We start from the raw sequence: 21,865 nt of genomic DNA, 5'->3' as shown, positions 1-21,865 counted from the left end.
TACATAGTTTGGTAACCTGACGGTGCATCTCACTTTTACATAGTTTGGTAACCTGACGGTGCATCTCACTTTTACATGGTTTGGTAACCTGACGGTGCATCTCACTTTTACATGGTTTGGTAACCTGACGGTGCATCTCACTTTTACATGGTTTGGTAACCTGACGGTGCATCTCACTTTTACATGGTTTGGTAACCTGACGGTGCATCTCACTTTACATGGTTTGGTAACCTGACGGTGCATCTCACTTTTACATGGTTTGGTAACCTGACGGTGCATCTCACTTTTACATGGTTTGGTAACCTGACGGTGAATCTCACTTTTACATAGTTTGGTAACCTGACGGTGCATCTCACTTTTACATGGTTTGGTAACCTGACGGTGCATCTCACTTTTACATGGTTTGGTAACCTGACGGTGCATCTCACTTTTACATGGTTTGGTAACCTGACGGTGCATCTCACTTTTACATGGTTTGGTAACCTGACGGTGCATCTCACTTTTACATGGTTTGGTAACCTGACGGTGCATCTCACTTTTACATGGTTTGGTAACCTGACGGTGCATCTCACTTTTACATGGTTTGGTAACCTGACGGTGCATCTCACTTTTACATAGTTTGGTAACCTGACGGTGCATCTCACTTTTACATGGTTTGGTAACCTGACGGTGCAGCTCAAAGCCCAAATCTTGAGACTGACTAAGACAGCAGGGGAGATCACACGTGCACTGAACACAGAGCTCCAGCTGATGCCACCGGGGAGGTGTTATAGGGTGCCTAGATGCAGGCTGAACAGATATAAACATTATTTTGTCCCCCTGTCATTAAAACTGCTAAACAGCAGAGGAGACACAGAGGTAGATTAGGGAGACAGCAATAACAGACTCGAGCCTGGCCCTGATCATGTGGAACTGCCACCTAGTCACATCCTTGCCTGCCATGCACTTATTAACGTTTTGTGTGGGTGGGGAGGGGGGTGTATGATGGGGTGTTATTCTATGTATGTTGTGTCAATTTATTCTATGCATTTATGTGGAGGCAGCAGTAGTCTCTATTGTCCAAGTCTGCATTGCAGGCCATTTTATTGTAGGCCTAGGCCTACTTACTGGAGCCTATTCAGCAAAATAATAGAGAATAGAGAAATGATTTGCCTAATAAAAAAATTATAAATTGTCAATAGATTGATTTGGAAAAACAAATCAAAGTTTGCAATAGTGTTTGCAGTAAAACTTGTGAAATTACGAAATCACAATTGTATTTTTATTCTAAATACATTTTGTGAATGAAAGGAATTGCAACAGTAGTCTCATTGATGGCCCATTGATGATATCAGAATTGTATTCAGCCTAAAATCATCACATTTCAATAATACAATTTATGTCCCTCCCCCTTACAGCAGAAAAACACCGCCCACTGCCTCGGTAACAATCCACTGTCAGCAGAGAGCTTTTCCAAGTAATTGCGAAAGAATCATATCTCCACGGACTGTGTATGCATAACGTATTTACTTGTTCTTCTGCGAGTGCATTTCAGATACTTTTTTCGATTTTGTTCCACGTTGATCGTGTATGAAGCGCATAATCAGATTATCAAACGGTGCAGTTTTTGTTTTATCGAGGAATACAGAGGTGAGTGTATGTAAAATCGGTCACAGAACACCCGTTTTTGTTCTATTCTACTATAGACAGTCTGCCACTTTGGCTTTTCCGTGAAGGGGGAGCAGATGTGAATGGTTGTTTTGTAGCCTGCTAGCTAGCTTAGCGTAATGCTAATAAATGCGACAAAATAGTTAAATTGTGGCATAGCTAACGTCCATTTTGTAAATTGCTTAATGTTAGAATTTAATGCTAAACTCCATAATCAGCTGTTAGCTGACAAGGTAGCTATAACTAGTTAACCCTCTTGGCGATCTGCAAGCAAAGAAAATGTGATTTGACAGAGACCATTGTTTGTGCAGGCAAGATAAGCGCATAATGACAAGCCCTGCGCGAGCTGAGCCTATAATTAAAAGGTAGCTACAGTATATATTCAGGCTAACAATGAGCTAAACCTAGTTATTAAATATGCAACTTTTTTTGGGCGAACCAACCAAATTCACATAGAAATAACAGTTATAGATCTTTCATTATTATTGAAAGCAAGTCTAAGAAGCGGCAGATCTGTTCTATGTGCGCGTTTTCTATGCTTCCCGTTCTTAAGTTTCAGTTTTGTATACCAGCTTCAAACAGCTGAAAATACAATATTTTTGTTTATGGAAAATATATTACATGGTACAATGATTCTCTACACAATGACTGGTTGTTTTGTCACAAACTGAACTGAGGTGAAATATTAGCAAGTGATTTATGCATATTGCACCTTTTAAAGCACATACCTAGCTACTGAATTTAAAATGTGACCTAGCTAACTAACTTATCACTTTTTGTTGGCCACAAAATTGCTGTTAGCTACCATGCTAGCTAGCGTAGCTCAGCTGATTATTGCTTGCTACTCAAATGGAGTAGTTACTGCTAGTTTACTTGACATTCTTTTACCTTGTGTTGATTTGCCCATTCTTTTAGCAAACGTAAAAAGTAGTTAGCTGCTACATAACGTTAGCTATCTATTTGTTTCATCAAAAACATATCTGGCATGGTGCATCATCAGCCAATCCGGCATTGATTGGTCTGACAAGGCAGGTCCAGTGTACCCTGTAGGACCTTGGACCAAGTCTGAACACTGTATAATTTTCTATTGAGGATAAAAATATTAACTTGGTCTTTGATTGTAAAGCCCATTACAGAATCTTAAATAAAGCTATACTCTGCATTTATTCACTGGTTTGTCAAGGAGCATAAGGCTGGAATAGGCAAACTTTTATCTATGCCAAAAATGCCAAGGGCTGTCCTTGGCCTCCTTAGAAAACTTGCTCAGTTGCGTAGTTCACACTGTGATGTCACTTTGCCTGAACCCAGTTTCAGAGCATCTCATCAAATGTCACTTTTCCTTATAGCACAGCTGAGAGCGAGGAAACTCATGGTTGCTGGGGATAAGTCTTCCCCTCACCCTTAGCCAGCAGATCTGACCCGCTTGCTTACAGCTGCACTAGGGTTGGACAGCATTCCGGTGTATATTAAGACGCCGTGGAGCCGACGTGAGGTATTGCTCAGAAAACGTACCTTAATCCAAGGATGAGAAATGTGTTGTACTCTGAATGGTCCCAATATCCCAACTGTTACACCATGAGAAGATTGAATGACTCCTAAAAACGAGCACTGGTTCAATCTTCTCGGTGTAACAGTTGGGATAACGGGACAATTCGAAGTACAACACATTTCTCATCCCTGGATTGAAGTACATTTCCCGAGCCTTATCTCACGCCGGCACACAGTGTTTTAATATACGCAGGAATTCTGTACAACCCTAGTGCTGCTGTAAGCAAGGTCAGATCTGCTGGCTACCTCACCCTTCAACCCCTCAAGGTTTTCTCGCTTGTTTGTGTATTGTGTCATTTGCGAGTTGTGTGACAAAGAAAAGCTGACCTCAGCTTTTTCTCCTGCCCCCTTCTCTAGTCTCCTGGGTGATAGAGAAGGCAGTTAATGTAAAAAAAATAAATAAAAAAACTGGTCATTCTCTGGAGAGACAGCTAAAAACATAAATCTTTCCCCTGAGAATTTTACGCTGCTAAACACTGAACAGATGTGCATGCTGGCACTGAAGGCTCTTTTCATTTCTGTTTTTATCATTAAAAAAATAATGTGTTACGCCTACCGTACAACTCAATTTCCTGTCACGTGTGCTCGATCTAATCTAACCTACCCTAGCTCTTTGTCCCTCAGACTGAGTAGCCCAGAAGAAGTGAGTGACTCCTTTGATTTCTTCCACCTCGGTGGCCGACCGTTTTTCATTAGCCACAGTCAGGATGAGGACAGTAATTAGTCTTACATTCATCCCCTGTTCTTCTAACTCATTACAGAGTCTTGCATAGAAATGGCCTGCAAACTGCAACCTGTGAACATTGACAACACTCGCTGTTCGATTTCTTTAGTAGTCAAGCGTGACTCAAACTAGGGATGTGTCCCAAGCAGTACCCTGTACACTATATATGGAATAGGGTGCCATTTGGTACACAGACTTGGCCTACCCTATTTTAGGGATTTGATAAGATTATTGTGGCTCTTTTGTTCTGTATTTGACAAAACAAACAGCTGGTGTGACTGGAGGACTAGGCTCTCTACGCCCGGCGGCTCTCTACGCCCGGCGGCTCTCTACGCCCGGCGGCTCTCTACGCCCGGCGGCTCTCTACGCCCGGCGGCTCTCTACGCCCGGCGGCTCTCTACGCCCGGCGGCTCTCTACGCCCGGCGGCTCTCTACGCCCGGCGGCTCTCTACGCCCGGCGGCTCTCTACGCCCGGCGGCTCTCTACGCCCGGCGGCTCTCTACGCCCGGCGGCTCTCTACGCCCGGCGGCTCTCTACGCCCGGCGGCTCTCTACGCCCGGCGGCTCTCTACGCCCGGCGGCTCTCTACGCCCGGCGGCTCTCTACGCCCGGCGGCTCTCTACGCCCGGCGGCTCTCTACGCCCGGCGGCTCTCTACGCCCGGCGGCTCTCTACGCCCGGCGGCTCTCCACGCCCGGCGGCTCTCCACGCCCGGCGGCTCTCCACGCCCGGCGGCTCTCCCCGCCTTCGAACTACATAATTAGTCTAAATGCAGCCGGGTGACAGGCAGTGGCTTGCAACTGTGGCTCGTTCATACAGGTTCCGCAGAGTTAGTGTAGTGAACTCTTTGAGAGTTCATACTCCTCCTGTTTGAAGATTTCAAAGTTATTTGACGCTAAATAGATAAGCCTATATCATGTTCAATTAGGCCTATGCTCAAAGCGCAAGAAGAGGAAACTGCAGAATCATGTCAAGGTGAATTTCTATTATTTTCTCCCTGTCTAGATTGACTTTCAGAGGATTTTAAAGATATAAATATGACCACGTCATGGAGCGACAGACTGCAGAACTATGCAGACCTTCCAGCCAACATGGACGGGCTGGCCATGAAGAAGTACCGCAGAGAGGCTTACCATAGGTATGTATGGATGGACACTGTAAGTGACATATTAGTTACCACAGTTATTGATACCGTCAGGGGTGACATGTTCCCATAGGTATGTATGTATGTATGTATGTACAGTACAAGTCAAAAGTTGACACATACTCATTCAAGGGTTTTTATTTATTTAGACTATTTTCTACATTGTAGAATAATAGTCAAAACTATGAAATAACACATGGAATCATGTAGTAACCAAAAAAGTGTTAAACACTCTTGGCATTCTCTCAACCAGCTTCACCTGGAATGCTTTTCCAACAGTCTTGAAGGAGTTCCCACATATGCTGAGCACTTGTTTGCTGCTTTTCCTTCACTCTGTGGTCCAACTCATCCTAAATCATCTCAATTTTGTTGAGGTCAGGTGATTGTGGAGGCCAGGTCATCTGATGCAGCACTCCATCACTCTCCTTCTTGGTCAAATTGCTCTTACACAGCCTGGAGGTGTGTTGGGTCATTTTCCTGTTGAAAGACAAATGATAGGCCCATTAAGCACAAATCTGATGGGATGGCGTATCGCTGCAGAATACTGTGGTAGCCATGCTGGTTAAGTGTGCCTTAAATTCTAAATAAATCACTGACAGTGTCACCAGAAAAGCACCATCACACCACCTCCATGCTTCACGGTGGGAACCACACATGCAGAGATCATCCGTTCACTTACTCTGCATCTCACAAAGACACGGCGGTTGGAAGCAAAAATCTCAAATTTGGACTCATCAGACCAAAGGACAGATTTCCACCGGTCTAATGTCCCATTGCTCGTGTTTCTTGGCCCAAGCAAGTCTCTTCTTATTATTGGTGTCCTTTAGTAGTGGTTTCTTTGCAGCAATTTGACTATGAAGGCCTGATTCACGTCTCCTCTGAACAGTTGATGTTGAGATGTCTGTTACTTGAACCCTGTGAGGTGCAATCTGAGGTGCAGTTAGTTGCTGATTTCTGAGGCTGGTAACTCTAATGAACTTATCCTCTGACTGGTTGAGAGAATGCCAAGAGTGTGCAAAGCTGTCATCAAGGCTACTTTGAAGACTCTCAAATATAAAATATATTTTGATTTGTTTAACACTTTTTTTGGTTACTATATGATTCCACATGTGCTGTTTCATAGTTTTGATGTCTTCACTTTTATTCTACAATGTAGAAAATAGTAAACATAAAGAAAACCCCTGGAATGAGTAAGTGTGTCCAAACTTTTGACTTGTACTGTATGTATGGATGGATGGACACTGGGAAGCTAGCCTAGCGGTTAAGAGCTTTGGGCCAGGAACTGATAGGTTGTTGGTTCGAATCCCCAAGCCGACTAGGTGAAAAATCTGTCGATATGCCCTTGAGCAAGGCACTTAACCCTAATTGCGCCTGTAAGTCGCTCTGGATAAGATCGTCTGCTAAATGACTAACATGTAAAGCATGTATAATAACATTCAGTTATATTAAGCTACTGTGCTGTTTGTAGTCGTGTATTGTGTGTCACTGTTTTCTTTAGTCATTAGTCTACTTCAGATAATTACAGCAGCAACATATGACAGGACGCTATGATACTACTTGGTTGTAAATGTGTTGAAACCCAACCCTCTGTTTGTAAATGTCTTTCAACTTCAACTTTCCACTTAGCCTAATTCTCAGTTCACATCTTCATAACCACTCAGTATGTCTTGTAAATTGCTGTGGATTTGAATGTGGTGTAGTTGTAGGTTATTCTTTGGTCAAATAGCTTGCGACAACCTGTCAGCAATGTAGAGTATATTACAGAGTCAGTGTGTACTAGTTTGTTTTACACCCGTTCAGTTCTGAAGTCTCTGTGGATTTAATCGAACACTTCCTGTCTGAAGCGTCTTCCTCAGAACTTCATGACCGTTATACCAACATCCTGTTCAACTGAAACACATGTATTTTCTCAATACTGACATGTCGTTTGTGATGTGTGTGTGTTAGAGGTGGGCGATATGGGGGAAAATCCATGTTGCGATAAATTGCCTGAATTTAGGCGATAACGATAAATAGAACGATAAGTTTACAACATGAATGTGCACCACAGGTTTTAAAAATGATCCTTTAACCTACTAGTACCTGTATGGTTGTAGCCATCAATTGTCCCATTAACAAACATCCATATTATATTAGCAAACTTATTTCATTTCAAACTTCACATTTCTCTACTGTAGGCTACTTATCGTAATGAAAGTTATCAGCAAAATGTCTGTCGATACTTTTCGGTTTATCATCCCAGCTCTAGTGTGTGTGACTGCGTGTGTGTGGTCCCACACTAGCTGCGTGCAGCGGTCAAATAACCTCTCTCTATGTCCTAACTCGATAAACTAGTCCTCTAATTCATTAAATATAGGCTAAAGTGGTGCCCAGTCGTAAAATAGGTTACAATGTTTTGGCAGTCACTTACTTTTGTAATTGGAAATGGGGAACCTAAAATAGATGAGCCCTAAATGCATTTTATCTAATGACAGGAAAGAAGCCTTTGGCCATGCATGCTGGTTAGCTGGCCTTAATGGTAGACAATGGCAGTGGGCAGGAATGCCGGCTCCACGTGAGTGCGATAAACAGCGGCTTGTGCAACGTTTAACTTCACCAAAGAGACGTTGTGTGTGCGCGTGCGGGTTAATTGCAGTTATTTCATACGGTTACATAAGCTATGGACATTACAGCAGCACTAAAGCTGTCACTTTTCTGTCACTGTGTCACTGTTAGGTCTATCTGCCTTAACTTTTTTTTAACTTTATTTTATTTCACCTTTATTTAACCAGGTAGGCTAGTTGAGATCAAGTTCTCGTTTACAACTGTGACCTGGCCAAGATAAAGCAAAGCAGTTCGACTCGTACAACAACACAGAGTTACACATGGAATAAACAAACATACAGTAGGAATAAGGGAGGTAAGGCAATAAATAGACCATAGTGGCAAAGTAATTACAATATAGCAATTAAACACTGGAGTGATAGATGTGCAGAAGATGAATGTTCAAGTAGAGATACTGGGGTGCAAAGGAGCAAAATAAATAAATACAGTATGGGGATGAGGTAGTTGGATGGGCTATTTACAGATGTGCAGTGATCTGTGAGCTGGTCTGATAGCTGGTGCTTAAAGTTAGTGAGGGAGATGTGAGTCTCCAGCTTCAGTGATTTTTTTTTTTGCAGTGTTCCAGTCATTGGCACTCTGGCATCTATAAGGAAGTCTGTAAGCGAAGTCCCTCACAACAACAGCATTGAACAGCATTGAACAGCATTGAACACTTTTTTGTTGAAATGTCAGGCTTAGTTTAACAAACTTTGCAGATTCAAAAATATCAGCAACCTTTACAGAAAGAATATCTTTGCTGAAAGGCTGATGAAACAATCCACTCAGTCAGTAAGGCTAACACCATTTGTTAGTCTCACAGACAAGGGTCTGTCACGGTAGGTTCAATGTACTGTTTCCATAAGATAAGGTTACTGGTGGAACACAAATCTGCCTGATTGTCACCCTGCCTAAGCTAGGGATTCACTGTTAGATATAGACTACATAGAAATAGAATCACTGTGCTCTGAGGGGCTTTACCCGTTCTAGTAAATCTAGTTCTACGTCGCCTGCACCTAAAAGTGAATCCCCTCACTCAGACCACAGTGGTGACAACCAGACAGTCAGGTAATGGTAGGCTAGTACGAGAGGCCGGCCCACACATTCAGTCTATTTGAGGCCCGGTCATCAGGTCAAAGTGGGCTGTCCCCCACCGTCACTCTTTGTCAATAGTAGGGAGAAGAGTACTCGCACACTTGGGCAACATTTATGACTACCACTCACATTCACCTCAGTGCTAATAGCCCCAGAACATCTTGGTCTATTTGCAGAAAGAGGGCCTGAACTGTACACCTACAGTTTGACTGTTTTAACCTGTTCGTAGGGGGACTGTAACAAGAAGAACTCCAGTAATCTACCCATTACTTCAAGACCCCGCTTTGTACTCAATGCTGAGAATACAGTAGGTCCTTCTGAGGCCTACTCACATTCCAGCTGATTGTTATCAGTTAGCCTAGAGAGACCTCGGCTGTAACCACAGCTTAGTGTCAGTTGTAGGTTTGCCTCACATCCAGTGCACTGACATTGTAATTGTATCATCCATATTAGGGATTGTAAGCATCAGGTAATTGGCTATTTCTGATTAAATTCTTCTGAGTTAAAGCAGTGAATGGTGTTACATTCTCCTTATTCCTGATGGAAAGCATAGCCCCTATTCACAAACCGTCTCAGAGTAGGAGCGCAGATCTAGGATCAGGTCTCTCCGGTCCATACAATCACATTCATTGTCATCTAAAAGGCTAAACTGATCCTAGTACACTACGACTCTTTGCGAATACAGGCTTGAGCCTTAGTACTGTACAGTAGCCTAGCTCCAGTGGCTTAGGGCCTGGGAGGCACTGAGTTTGTTGCTGTTTCCACCTGATGGATTGTTCTGGATGTCTTTGAGGTCTAGAGCAAACAACAACTCCCTCCCACCAACAACACTAGTGACAAACGGGCACCACAAACAACAACAACAATAACAGAGAATGATGCAGAATGGCAACAATAATTTTTGCAACAAGTCAGAAATTGAATGGCAAGGAAGCAAAGAGAGTGGGCTCTTTTGTTCCTGGGCTGGAGTTGGAATAGCATTATGTAAGCGGGCTAGGCCAGAGCCCAGGCTAGTACACTTTTAGTCACGACACAGAATGCATCGTATGTCTGCCGTCGGGCTTAAATCGCAGTGGAAGCTGGTTCAGTATGGAGCTGCAGCAAGGTAATGACAAAATATTGGATGATTTATGAATGTATTATGGTCTATTTCCTATGTCCGTGAAGATAGCAGTATCATAATAGCTGTGTTCAAATACCCATACTAACATACTACATACTTAATGAGTGTATATACTACATACTATTAGTTAATTTTAGTATACTGTAAAAGAACTGTATCCTTTCAGTTGAGTGTACTAGTGCTTTGCCTGTCTATCGGAAGTTGATGCTGTTGCTATGCAACCTCTTGCTAGCTTGTTAGCATAACAAATGACTAGCTAGACCTTTTACGATTTCGGGTGTGTTCATCATTTCAATCTGGAGCGTTTGTAAATTCAGAGCGTTTCGCTCTTGGAGCGTTCAGAGCGCACACACTGGACTCTCTGGTCGAGGAGTAGGGTTGGTCTGAGCGTTCTGACCTCACAACGGCAGTCAAGCTAACTGGCTAACGTTGGCTAGCTTGCTAGCTACTTCCAGACACAAATGAGAGAACACCTCTCTGACCATTTTACTTGCCCTAGCAGAGCTGGTTATCCAGAGTGTTGGTGACTGTAACTGTGCTGCTGGCAACATTTTAATTACGCTTTTTTTAGTCAACGTTTGACACCGGCCATATTCAATGGGTGTTGAGCGTTCATAAATTCATCAGTTATTCTGCGCTCTGGCACACTCAGACGAGAGTGCTTTGAAATTGGAGAAGATAGCTAGCGTGAATTTACAAACGCGCCCTCAGACGAGACGAGAGTGCTCTGAAATCGGAGTAGATAGACAGAATTAGCAATGCTCTTTGGGAATGCACAATGACTAAACCACGTAGCTAAGAATGGAGTGAATAATCATGTCAATAAACGTTGGGCAGTTAGTTATATAGCATATAGTTAATATACTGCCTGGCAAATCCGATATGTTAGTAGCCAACTAACTTTAGGACGGTAGCTAGCTTACATACTGCTGTGATGATATGCTATGCGGTTCGTAAGGTTAGCTAACTGTCAGCCAACATAACGTGTAATGTAACTTATTTCAAAAGTCATTACTTTATTACATTGCTCAACATTTTCTTAACATTTGTCTTAATTAGTTAAAGCAATGAATTTGTATCCTTTCTCGTTGGACTTCAGCTGCATATTTTCCACCATTTTCTTCAAATCTGAAAACGTTGTGAAGCCACGCCCATTTTGCATTATGGGCCCTAAAAGCACGGAAATTGTGTTCACTGCTAGTATACTTCGTATTTTGGCGAATTTAGTACAACTTCCAGAACTTTTGGCATATTAACTATATCGATACTATGACCAATAAGCATACTACATACTCAATTTAAGTCACAAATAGTACATTAGTGTGGTTAGTATGAGTATTCGATCATAGTGAAAATGTTTTCCATGGTAAAAATGAAAACACAAAGCAGACAATTCTTTGCTCCTTTAAAAACCTGCTGTATTTAAAATATTGTGTTCTATAGCTTGGAAAATATATAAATGTGACTTGATGACAACATAATGATGTCTGTTACCAACAATAGGACTTTTTTTGTAAAGAAGTTAAATCTGTTTATTTATTTATTAATTTTGCCATGATACTAACGAGTATTGCGATACTGGTATCGTCCTGGACCTACTATTTACCTGAATAGGAAAAGGGTAGTGGTAGGGTAGTGGTAGGGTGTTGTGGAAATGAGGATTGTATCATAGATGTTGATTGATTGTTTCGGAGCAAAGACAAAACGGTTTGTGGAATGCCTGTCAACATGTTTTCAATCTCATTAACAGATATGTAGTTGTTGAACTGGATTTACTAGTTGTATGAAATATTTAAAAAATGGTTAGATTAATTATGTTTTGTGCGTGAAAACATCTGGAGACCTTTTTTGAATACCAACATATTTAGAAAAAAAATGTGAAATTCTATGTGTAGCCTAATCTTTTTATACAAGTCACTTTGCAGTATAAGTTGTTTTGTGTTAGTATGTTCAAAAGCTGTAGGTAGCAGGCTAGGCTGCGCTAACACGGTAAAGCCTAGAACCAGAGGAACAGAGATCTCTCTGACTGGAGCTGCCTGGCCTGCCACTGGAGCTGCTTGGCCTGCTACTGGAGCTGCCTGGCCTGGCCTGCCACTGGAGCTGCCTGGCCTGCCACTGGAGCTGCCTGGCCTGGCCTGCCACTGGAGCTGCCTGGCCTGCCACTGGAGTGGCCTGGCCTGGCCTGCCACTGGAGATGGCTGGATCAGAAAGTGTCAGGCAGGATATGCCAACAATGCCGACCACTCCGGCCATGCAGATCCCCCTACCGTGCCTTCAGATTTAACACCGGGAACAGTTGAGCTAGTTGAGGTGCCACCGTAAACATGCTGTCTATGCAGAATGGAGAGTCATGTTCATTAGGTACCAAACGGACTGAAACAGGGATGGAACTTGTCCAATAAGAAACGCTAATTTTGATGTCCATTGCAAAATGTTTTGCTATAGTGTGCACTTGTGAACCTACCCTGTAGGAAGCAATGCACTGTCTGAGGGCTAATAATGCATTTTAAAAGGTTAAAAAGCTCAGATAGCGAGTCTAGCTGTCTAATACTCAAATGCCTATGTTTTTAAGACATGTGGGAACGCGCCTTGTAAGGCTAGAGAAAATGGGAGCTTACTGACTTCATTATCTGTGCCAAATTGTTTCTAATATCTGTTTTGAGGCCATGCATATCAATTGTTGATGTTTGTTAGGCTATATTTCACAATGAGAACCACGAACCATGAGAACCACCATCACTAGATGGTTAACATATGATTTAATCCCCAAAATACCTCTGCTCATTCTTCTTCTGTGAGAGGCAATTTATCATAATGTTCTCCTTGCACACAGAGGTACAACTCTCTTGTATGTCTCTCAAAATCACTCTTCTGATTCTGTCCTTCTGCTTCCTCCCTTTTTAGAGTTTTTGTAAACAGAAGCTTGGCCATGGAGAAGATTAAATGCTTTGGCTTCGATATGGATTACACTCTAGCCGGTAAGTGCTCTACAGTCGCTGCCCTGGCCGTCAACACTTCTTTACAGTGTGTGTGTGTGTGGGCGCCCTCAGCCCACCGTCACTACTTTACAATGTAGGCTCAACTCTAGTTTGGTTGGCATAGCAACTAGTCGTCGGCCATATTGATTTCTCCTTCAGTGTTTGTTGACAAAGTACACCGGGTCAGAACAGGGGCTCACGTGTCATTCGATAAGCCCAGACCAGACTCGCTGGGGCCTAGGGGGACTAGGGGTGGTGGGTAGAAGGACAGGGGAGGTGTAGGTTTCTTGGGGTACAGCGATGATGGAAAAAGGTGATGAGTTCTTCAGAAGGATACTGTAACGGAGGAAAATGCGTTAACTGAATCTGTAATCCGATTTAGATGTTAGTTTAGATGTATTGTTTTTAGTCTCTTCTGTCATTGGAATTTGCAAACAACAAAACTCTTTGACCTCAAGTGAATGGCTAATACTATCCTCACTTTCCAAATATTAACATTAGTACAGTTTCTCTGTATTTGAGTAAGCAATAGTAAAAAAAAAAGTAGCAGTCATTTTCTAATTGTTTTCTAAGTGACAATAGGTTGTCTGTAATCCATTGACCTGACCGTCAACCACATGAAGGCTAGGCTAAAACCAATTAGGGGACATCGCTTGACACAACGTCTAAATGATGGCGTTGACATGAGTCCGTGCCCGATTTTAACCGCAAGGCGCACCAGAACCCTAGATGAGGTTCTCCCCAGTGACCGGCAGGAGGCCGAGGTGTCGCTGTGTCGCGCTCTGGCCAGGGAGGCCACAGCCCGTTCCTGCGGTCGCAACTCAAGCGTTGAGAGAAGCGATACGATAGCCCTGGCATCTTGTAAACATCATCACTTGGTTATGGGCCGTCCCATATCAAGAGGCTACATGTCAACAGTTGAGCATCCGTAAAATCTGCCCTCAGATGATGGAAATGGGATATGGGCCATGTGTTTGCGGGTACAAGCAATCCCCTTTCCCTAGGGATGACCCCCTCCTCAAAGTCTCACACACTGTATTTATAGATGAATTACCAACCCTCCACTTAGCTGAGTCACTGAAGCACGTTTAGCTAGCTAGATAGCATCTTGACCAAAGTTGATAGGACTTGACGCCTGAGGAGTCAGACCCCTCACTGGGACGACTTCTCACGGCAGCAGGTAGGCTACACGTTGGTTTCTGTTTCTAGTGAGGATTTAAAAAGAGGGCTGTTAGGAGTTGTCCACAATTGTTTTCATACAGCATGGTTAAATGTACAACAAATCCTCTGACTGTAAATAGACCATAACCAGACAGTGGTCCTATACGTTCATATTAGGATCATGATATCTGGCAAATGTTGAACCATGTTCCTCTATGATAGGCCTTCTGTCAATAGCTTTGTGTCGCACAGAGGAGATCAAATGTCCTCCAGTCTATCCATGTCAATAGGATACAGTATATCCATATCAAGGTCACGATGCCTGATAAAAGAGAAGCGCATTAGTTGAACCATGCCCTTCTATGATAGGTCATCCGTCATTAACTGTGGTTTATATCAAAGGTCGTGAAATCATCCGCTGATGACAGCTCCGTGTGGCCTAACACTGTCCCTGCCCACTCGCCTCTAGCAAATTACCGTGGTAACTAGATACCCCCGGCAACGCTGGCTGACACATCTGTCCTCGACGACTCGCTGTTCTGAAAACACAACATGGAGAGGCTTCACTGTACTGTAGTTCAAATGACACACTGTGTACACTGTACACACACACACACACACACTGTTCTGAAAACAACCTAGTGAGAGACTCCTGTTCTGAGAAGCTCAAATGACACTGGAGTCACACTGTCGACCTGTTAGTTCTATGGGGCACGGGATTATTTTTCACTGTTCTATTGTAGCATGGTGATTAGCCTGACAGCTGTTCGTTTTGGAATAAGCTAGACTATGCTAACTCTTAGCCTTTGGCAGAGTGGAGCCCAAGCTACTAACAGTACCCATGTTAATTTATGTTATTTTGACAAGGTGTTGCTGTCTAATAAAGATACTGCTGTCTGAGTGACAGCGACGTCTCGACCCACCTCCGATACAGCTAGATAAGTACTTAGGCCTATAATTAGCAACCAGGAAGTTGTACAGAAGACACTTCATATGTCATAAGCTATGGCTGCGATCCATATGGCACCCTATTCCCGATACAGTACACTTCTTTTGACCTGGTGCCATAGGGCTCTGGTCAAAATGAGTGCACTATATTGGGAATAGGGTGCCATTTGGGATGAAGGCTGTTTATGTATCTGTATATAGCACAGTCTAGTCCAATATGTTTACAGGTCTACGGCCATGTTTTAGTTAAAGGGTAAAGCTGTTTACCCTTAGGTGAGGGGTATAGCTTACATTTGGAAAGAAAGTGACCCTGGAGGGCTGTAAATTCCAGCCTGGTCACTCTCTCTCGCTCACACACACACACACACACACACACACACACAGCTTAAGGGGAGTATAATTACCTGTCAACGACTGCATCAGCAGAGGAGGATTTAATGGATCCTCAAGCTTAGTGTGTGTTTGTGTTACCAGGCTATAATTTACTACTTTCCAGTGTCACTTTCGTTCCAAATGTAAGGTATACCCCTCACCTATGAGTAAACAAGTCAACTATTTCAACTTAAACATGGTCACAGACCAGTAAATCTAATGGACTAGACCAGGGATGGGCCACCGGCGGGCCGCGGAACAATTTCACCCCCCAACTCTTAACTTACTGTTGTGAGTTAGAATAATAGAACACACAAGGTGCAATTTTGAAATGTCAGGGATTTTTTTTTTTGATTGGTAAATGAGTCTAGCGTCCACCTATTTAAACTTGTAGTAACCATGGCCAAATTATCGACCGGGTTGGGGCCAGTTATCATATTAAAAACTGCAAACTTTTCTGTTAACCCCATGTCAAAAGGTGTAGAATTGCAGGAAATGACCTTTTTTAAAACGTACTTATTTATTTTCGCTGTCACGAGGGGGGGGCGCTGACATGTTTTGCTCGCAAGGTGGGGGTGTGGATGTGGGTATGCAGACCCACTGCAACCCCTCATGATGAGTTCTGTTTTTTTGTGACTCCCATCAAAGTTGTCTATCCCTGGACTAGACTGTGCTATATATACAGACATAAATAGGCTGTGTGTGTGTTTCCACGCCTGTGTGTGTTTTAAGCTAAAGCTGTCTGAAGGTCACAGCAGTGGACAGTGCGGAGAGAGCGAGAGCGAACTCTGCTCATCGCCGGCCAACCAAAGAGAGAGCTGATCGGGAAGGTGACGGAGGGGAAAATACTCTTAAAATAGGTTTCTTTGTAACAGCCACAGAGCTTAGGGAAATGGAGGCAGGGATGAGGAGGGAGGAGAGGAAAGGAGGGGGTATTTGTATGGAGGAGTCTGGCCCAGGACTGTGCGACTCTTCGAGGCTGCAGCACTGGGCATGATGCCCACCACTCCTCTGCTTCGCTAGCCAGGGACACTGGAACACCACAGGGGATTTGAACTCACCAGAGAGTGAGAGAGAGAACACACAATTGGGCTAAGAAGCAAACACACAAATGGGTAAATGTGAGAGCACACACATTACACCAAGATGGGTATTCACACTCCTCTCTCTCTCTCTCTCTCTCTCTATCTCTGTCTGTCTATGCACGCTAACTCAGTAAGACACATATTTGCCCAGGCCTATTCCTTCCACATTTGGGGTCTCAGCGCTAGCTAGCCTATCCCCACATCGTCCTTCCTGCTCCCTCTAAGCATCAGTTAAGTCCTCTCCTCCTGCAGCCTGATTGGACCTAAAGTGGAAAAACACACTTTATATTAATACCATCTGACAGAGCCTTCTTCCAATGTCAGTTAGCATTTTAATCGGTTGATAGGCCCCTCTGGCCCAGGCCTGGACATTGTATCCCTCTCCATTCATGACTTGGCTCGCCAGGCCTGGGGGTGTGTTCATTAGGCACCAAACGGCGGAAAACAGACAAACAGGGAGAGACTAAATGGACATGCCCAATAAGAAAGGCTTATTATCCTTTTCTGTTGCAAAACCTTGTAAACAATTTTCTGTCACGTGCCCTAATGAACAGGGCCCTGGAGATGTCTGGTTGCCTGGTTGTTTGGTGTCTGAATGTCATCGTCTCCATGGGCCTCATTAGTATCAGAGTCCAGAGTTGAGCTATGGATCTTGTTTCTCCACGGATTAGATCCTAGGATATTCAGGCCCCTGCGCTCGGTGTGTGTGTGCCCGGGCGTGTGCGCGCATGCACTTTAGGGGGAGAGGAGCTAGGCTATATTATTACCAACAGTATCTCAGATACCCTGGCGGTTAGAGTTATTTTTAAAATACCTGTTTCACGTTGCATCACCATCATGTTGTGTCATGTCAATAGCTTACGTCCTGTTATCTAGTTGAGGTGAATGGGTCCACATTGGCTGGTTGAGGATAAATTGGAGGCTGCTATTTACAGAGTAGTCCGTTCGCGAACAGGCAATTAGACTTGACTTCCTCCTACGTCCTTCTCCTAAATGTATGGTGTCAGTGTAATTACGTCACTGTATAGGCTTCGTGGAGCGCTGCTGTGTGACTCTGTGTAGTCTACACCGGCTTGTGTTAAATGCTAACGTCTGTGTTTCTCTTCTCCAGTGTACAAGTCTCCAGAGTATGAGTCCCTGGGCTTTGAGCTGACCGTGGAGCGCCTGGTCCACATCGGTTACCCCCAGGAGCTGCTCAGCTTCGTCTACGACCCCGCCTTCCCCACCAGGTGACACCACACACACACGCACACACACACCAGGTGACCACCAATCACATCATACCGTTAATGTTGTTGCCATGGTGATGGTGTTATACTGCTATATTTTTTATTTTTTACTGGAAAACGCTTTGATGTCAACGGGGCACCAGCTGTACTTTATTACCAGGTACCTATTACCTATCACATCATGGTTGCCATGCTGTTGCCATGGTGAGGACATTTTAATGCTATTTTTGTGTTACCTGGATGCATTACCTGGATGCGTGGGTTTCTAATTTGGTCCTGGTTGTAGCTAGGTAGATTGTCTGATGGGCTTTTAAGGATCATGTATAAACCATTTCTAGACGTATTCTAACCCACTGAATGATGTTGTTCCTCTGTATTTCTTCAGAGGCCTGGTGTTTGACACCATGTATGGGAACCTGTTGAAGGTGGACGCGTACGGCAACATCCTAGTCTGTGTCCACGGCTTCAATTTCCTACGAGGGTAAATGGTGAACCCAACGCTCTCCTAACCTTCTCGCAATGTCCTCCCTTACGTCCCCTCTCCCCAGATTTTGAAGGTTAGATCCCGGTCTACCTGCCAAGAAATTCTCCTGACGTTGCATTTTCTTTTTCCCTTCTCTCCCCCAGACCTGAAATACGGGAGCTATACCCGAACAAGTTCATCCAACGTGACGACACTGAACGTTTCTATATCCTCAACACTCTCTTCAACTTGCCAGGTAGAAGGAGGAGAGATTCTGTCCATGCCAGAGCCATTCAATTATTTAAATATGTGTTTATCTCCATCTAGATTCAACTGTCATTCATAAGAGGGACAAGCCCAGACATGCCCTGCATTTTGTCTGAGCACAGTTTGAGGCAAGGCCATGGAGTTCAACTTAACTTTATTGACACTCGATTGATTTTACAGTACAGTTTCCCTCTCTCTCCAGAGACCTACCTTTTTGCCTGCCTCGTGGACTTCTTCTCAAACTGTGACCGATATGCAAGGTAAGGAATCCCTAGTCACACTACCCACCTTATTTTTCTTGTGGGTTATATACACAAGTCATTCCTGGATGTGACATGGCAACATTTGATAAGCCAATTAGACAACATGACAACAGGGTAGGTCCATATCTCCAATAAAAATCCTCCAATAAGGAAATACTATACCCCTAACCCTGTTAAGCCAGTGGTTGAGTAATAGGACCACCCTTTTATTGTGTCATAAACAAGATACTTTATTAGGATTACTCAGCTATCTGAATGATTATTGGTCTTTGATACTAATCATTCCACGAATGCATGCAGTAACTTAATTCCATATTTTCAGATTTCATTACTTTTTATTATTTAAATTAATCTCTAATGACTAATCATCTAGCATGATGTAATATCATGTCTATCGTCTCGATATAATTATACAATCGTTTGTTAGCGATAGTTTTAATGAATTCTTTGTGTGATGATGTGATCTGCAATGGAATGGCTGCATGTCTTCTCCTCTGAAACGAGCTGTTGGTCTTTTAGGGGGAGATTGCTTTCCTGTTTGGCTGGAAACCACCTCAAACAAGGGAAGACTATCCCATTTAAAAGCAAAACAAAAACAAAACAAAAAATGTAGTGAAAATGGCTACTAGCGTTTAAAAGCAAAGCTCTCTGTCTGGCCTTGGCCTGTCCACTGGCTCTGTGTGTCCCTCTCCTCCCCCCTTACCTCAGCTGTGAGACTGGCTTTAAAGATGGCGACCTCTTCATGTCCTTCAAGAGCATGTTCCAGGACATCCGCGACGCCGTCGACTGGGTCCACTTCAAGGTAGCGTGATGAGGAAGTCTATCACAATTCAATCATTTGTTCACTTCAATTCACTTTACATCCATTTCAAGGTATTATATGGGGCTAAATGCCCAATGATTATCTTTATCTTGAAGCAATCATTTACTGTTTATCATAGTGCTAATGGTATGTACAGTGAGTGTCATCATAAAGAAATCATTTTGTATGATATATAGATGCGTGCTTGTTATTTGTCTATGTATTTCAACCTATTTACCTGTAGTCTTGTCTTCCAGGGCACCCTGAAGGAAAAGACAGTAGAGAACCTTGAAAAGTACGTAGTGAGAGACGTAAGTACACACATTAACATTTTATCCGCCCCTTCACCGCTCGACTTGTGTCGTATTCCTATGGGAACACACTGACACGACGACTTCAAAACCTGATGAGAAGTTAACATTTTACTTTACGTCTCTGTCTGTATGCCTGTACGAACGCACTGTATATGATAATGGCTTTGTAATATTTAGTGTTCTCTCTCATCAAGGCAAAGCTGCCTCTCCTGCTGAGTAGATTGAATGAAGTAGCCAAGGTGTTCCTGGCCACCAACAGTGACTACAAATACACACACGTGAGTCCACAGTACTGACCACTGTTTACACACACACACACACTCTGTCATTACACACACACTCACAGAGGAATGGACGCTTCACATGCACAGTACACAGTACACAGTAACATCCTTCAGAGTCCAAAACAATAGGTAAGTCCTGCCTTGTTAAACGTCCATGCAGAACAACATTTAATATGCAAAGCAAACGTACACACAGCTTCTCAAAACATGTCCTGGCAAACTGTCACGTTTGCATATGAAACTGGGGTGATGTGTTTGCGTGCTGAACTGGGGCCTATAGCTGCGGTATCTGTCCCAGTCACCAAGACATTTAAATGAGATGACTAATAGACTCGTTATGTTGTTTAATTTTCTCACAGAAGATCATGACATACCTGTTTGACTTCCCCCACGGCCCGAAGGTAAGAGAATCATTTCAACGTTCATACACGGCATTCTCACTCAGACGTGAAATCTTGTTAACTACATGCATCTACATAAGTTAACTATAGTCGGTACGCATTGGCCAGAATCTGTCTGTGTGTGGTTGGGTTGCAGCACGGGACGGCCCACCGGCCGTGGCAGTCCTACTTTGACCTGATTCTGGTGGACGCCAGGAAGCCTCTGTTCTTTGGAGAGGGAACGGTGCTCAGACAAGTCGACACAGTGAGTAATTACACCATCGCACCTCTGCACTCACGTAGATGGAGAACGGATACTGTCAGAACACAGTGCCAAGACTTCTGAGTGTGGTAGCCTGATAGGGGTGGTAGCCTGATAGGGGTGGTAGCCTGATAGGGGTGGTAGCCTGATAGGGGTGGTAGCCTGATAGGGGTGGTAGCCTGATAGCTAATCGGTCACACAATGTGAAGTACAACTCCTAAAGAATTATAATTTGAGCAAGTTGAGGTGACTAATCTGGTCAGGTGCCACATAAAGGGACTTAGGAAAATTGCAATTGGCTCAGAACAGGGCAGCCCGGCTATCCCTTGGATGTACACAGAGAGCTAACATTAATACTATGTATGTCAATCTCTCCTGGCTCAAAGTGGAGGAGAGATTGACTTCATCACTACCTGTACTTTGGCATATAGCTCGGACACCCATGCATACCCCACAAGACATGACACCAGAGGACTCTTTACAGTCCAGAACAGACTATGGGAGGCGCACAGTACCACATAGAGCCATGACTACATGGAACTCTATTCCACATCAAGTAACTGATGCAAGCAGTAAAATTAGATTAAAAAATAAATAAAAACTGATAAATACACCTTATGGAACAGCGGGGACATAGGCACAGACACATGCATACACACACACGATAACATGCGCACTATACACACACACGCGTACACCTGGATTTTGTACTGTAGATATGTGGTAGTGGTGGAGTAGGGGCCTGAGGGCACACAGTGTGTTGTGAAATCTGTGAATGTAATCTTTTTAAAATTGTATAAACTGCCTTCATTTTGCTGGACCCCAGGAAGAGTAGCTGCTGCTTTGGCAGGAACTAATGGGGATCCATAATATATACAAATACTTGACATTGTTTTGCGGTGAGGTTACTGTTCCATGTGTTCTCTGGTGTTAGACAACAGGGCGGCTGAAGATCGGGACCTACACCGGACCCCTGCACCATGGCATCGTCTACTCTGGAGGTAAGATACAGTACCTGGGGAAATGCACTGACTCACAGCACAAACAGCCAGACAGCACTGCAAACTTCACAAACCATCTAACTAGCAGAGTACTTCTAAACAAGAGGGATCTCAGTTCACCTTTATTTAGCCAGCATCGTCTTCTCAACAACGTTCACTGTTGTCCAGGGAGGTCTGGGTTCCCTAAAAACAAAACA

At 43.6% G+C, this 21,865-nt stretch overlaps 1 protein-coding gene across 1 annotated transcript in view; it reads left to right on the top strand.

Annotated features, from left to right (window-relative positions):
• Positions 1–1,458: 1,458 nt before the first annotated feature.
• The window catches only part of LOC120017426 (cytosolic purine 5'-nucleotidase-like), a 28,681-nt gene continuing 8,274 nt past the window's right edge, over positions 1,459–21,865 (top strand). The window contains exons 1-13 of the mRNA XM_038960176.1: positions 1,459–1,629; positions 4,923–5,055; positions 12,764–12,837; positions 17,515–17,632; positions 18,018–18,113; positions 18,260–18,351; positions 18,565–18,622; positions 19,334–19,427; positions 19,685–19,738; positions 19,936–20,019; positions 20,385–20,426; positions 20,563–20,670; positions 21,602–21,668. Of these exons, the coding sequence (XP_038816104.1) occupies positions 4,955–5,055; positions 12,764–12,837; positions 17,515–17,632; positions 18,018–18,113; positions 18,260–18,351; positions 18,565–18,622; positions 19,334–19,427; positions 19,685–19,738; positions 19,936–20,019; positions 20,385–20,426; positions 20,563–20,670; positions 21,602–21,668 (988 nt within the window). The 5' untranslated portion in view covers positions 1,459–1,629; positions 4,923–4,954. The remainder of the gene's footprint in view (positions 1,630–4,922; positions 5,056–12,763; positions 12,838–17,514; positions 17,633–18,017; positions 18,114–18,259; positions 18,352–18,564; positions 18,623–19,333; positions 19,428–19,684; positions 19,739–19,935; positions 20,020–20,384; positions 20,427–20,562; positions 20,671–21,601; positions 21,669–21,865) is intronic.

Source organism: Salvelinus namaycush, chromosome 2 (assembly GCF_016432855.1).
Source record: "Salvelinus namaycush isolate Seneca chromosome 2, SaNama_1.0, whole genome shotgun sequence".
NCBI lineage: Eukaryota > Metazoa > Chordata > Actinopteri > Salmoniformes > Salmonidae > Salvelinus > Salvelinus namaycush.
The sequence above is the reverse complement of the archived record's forward strand: the minus strand, read 5'-3'. Positions and strand labels throughout refer to the sequence as shown.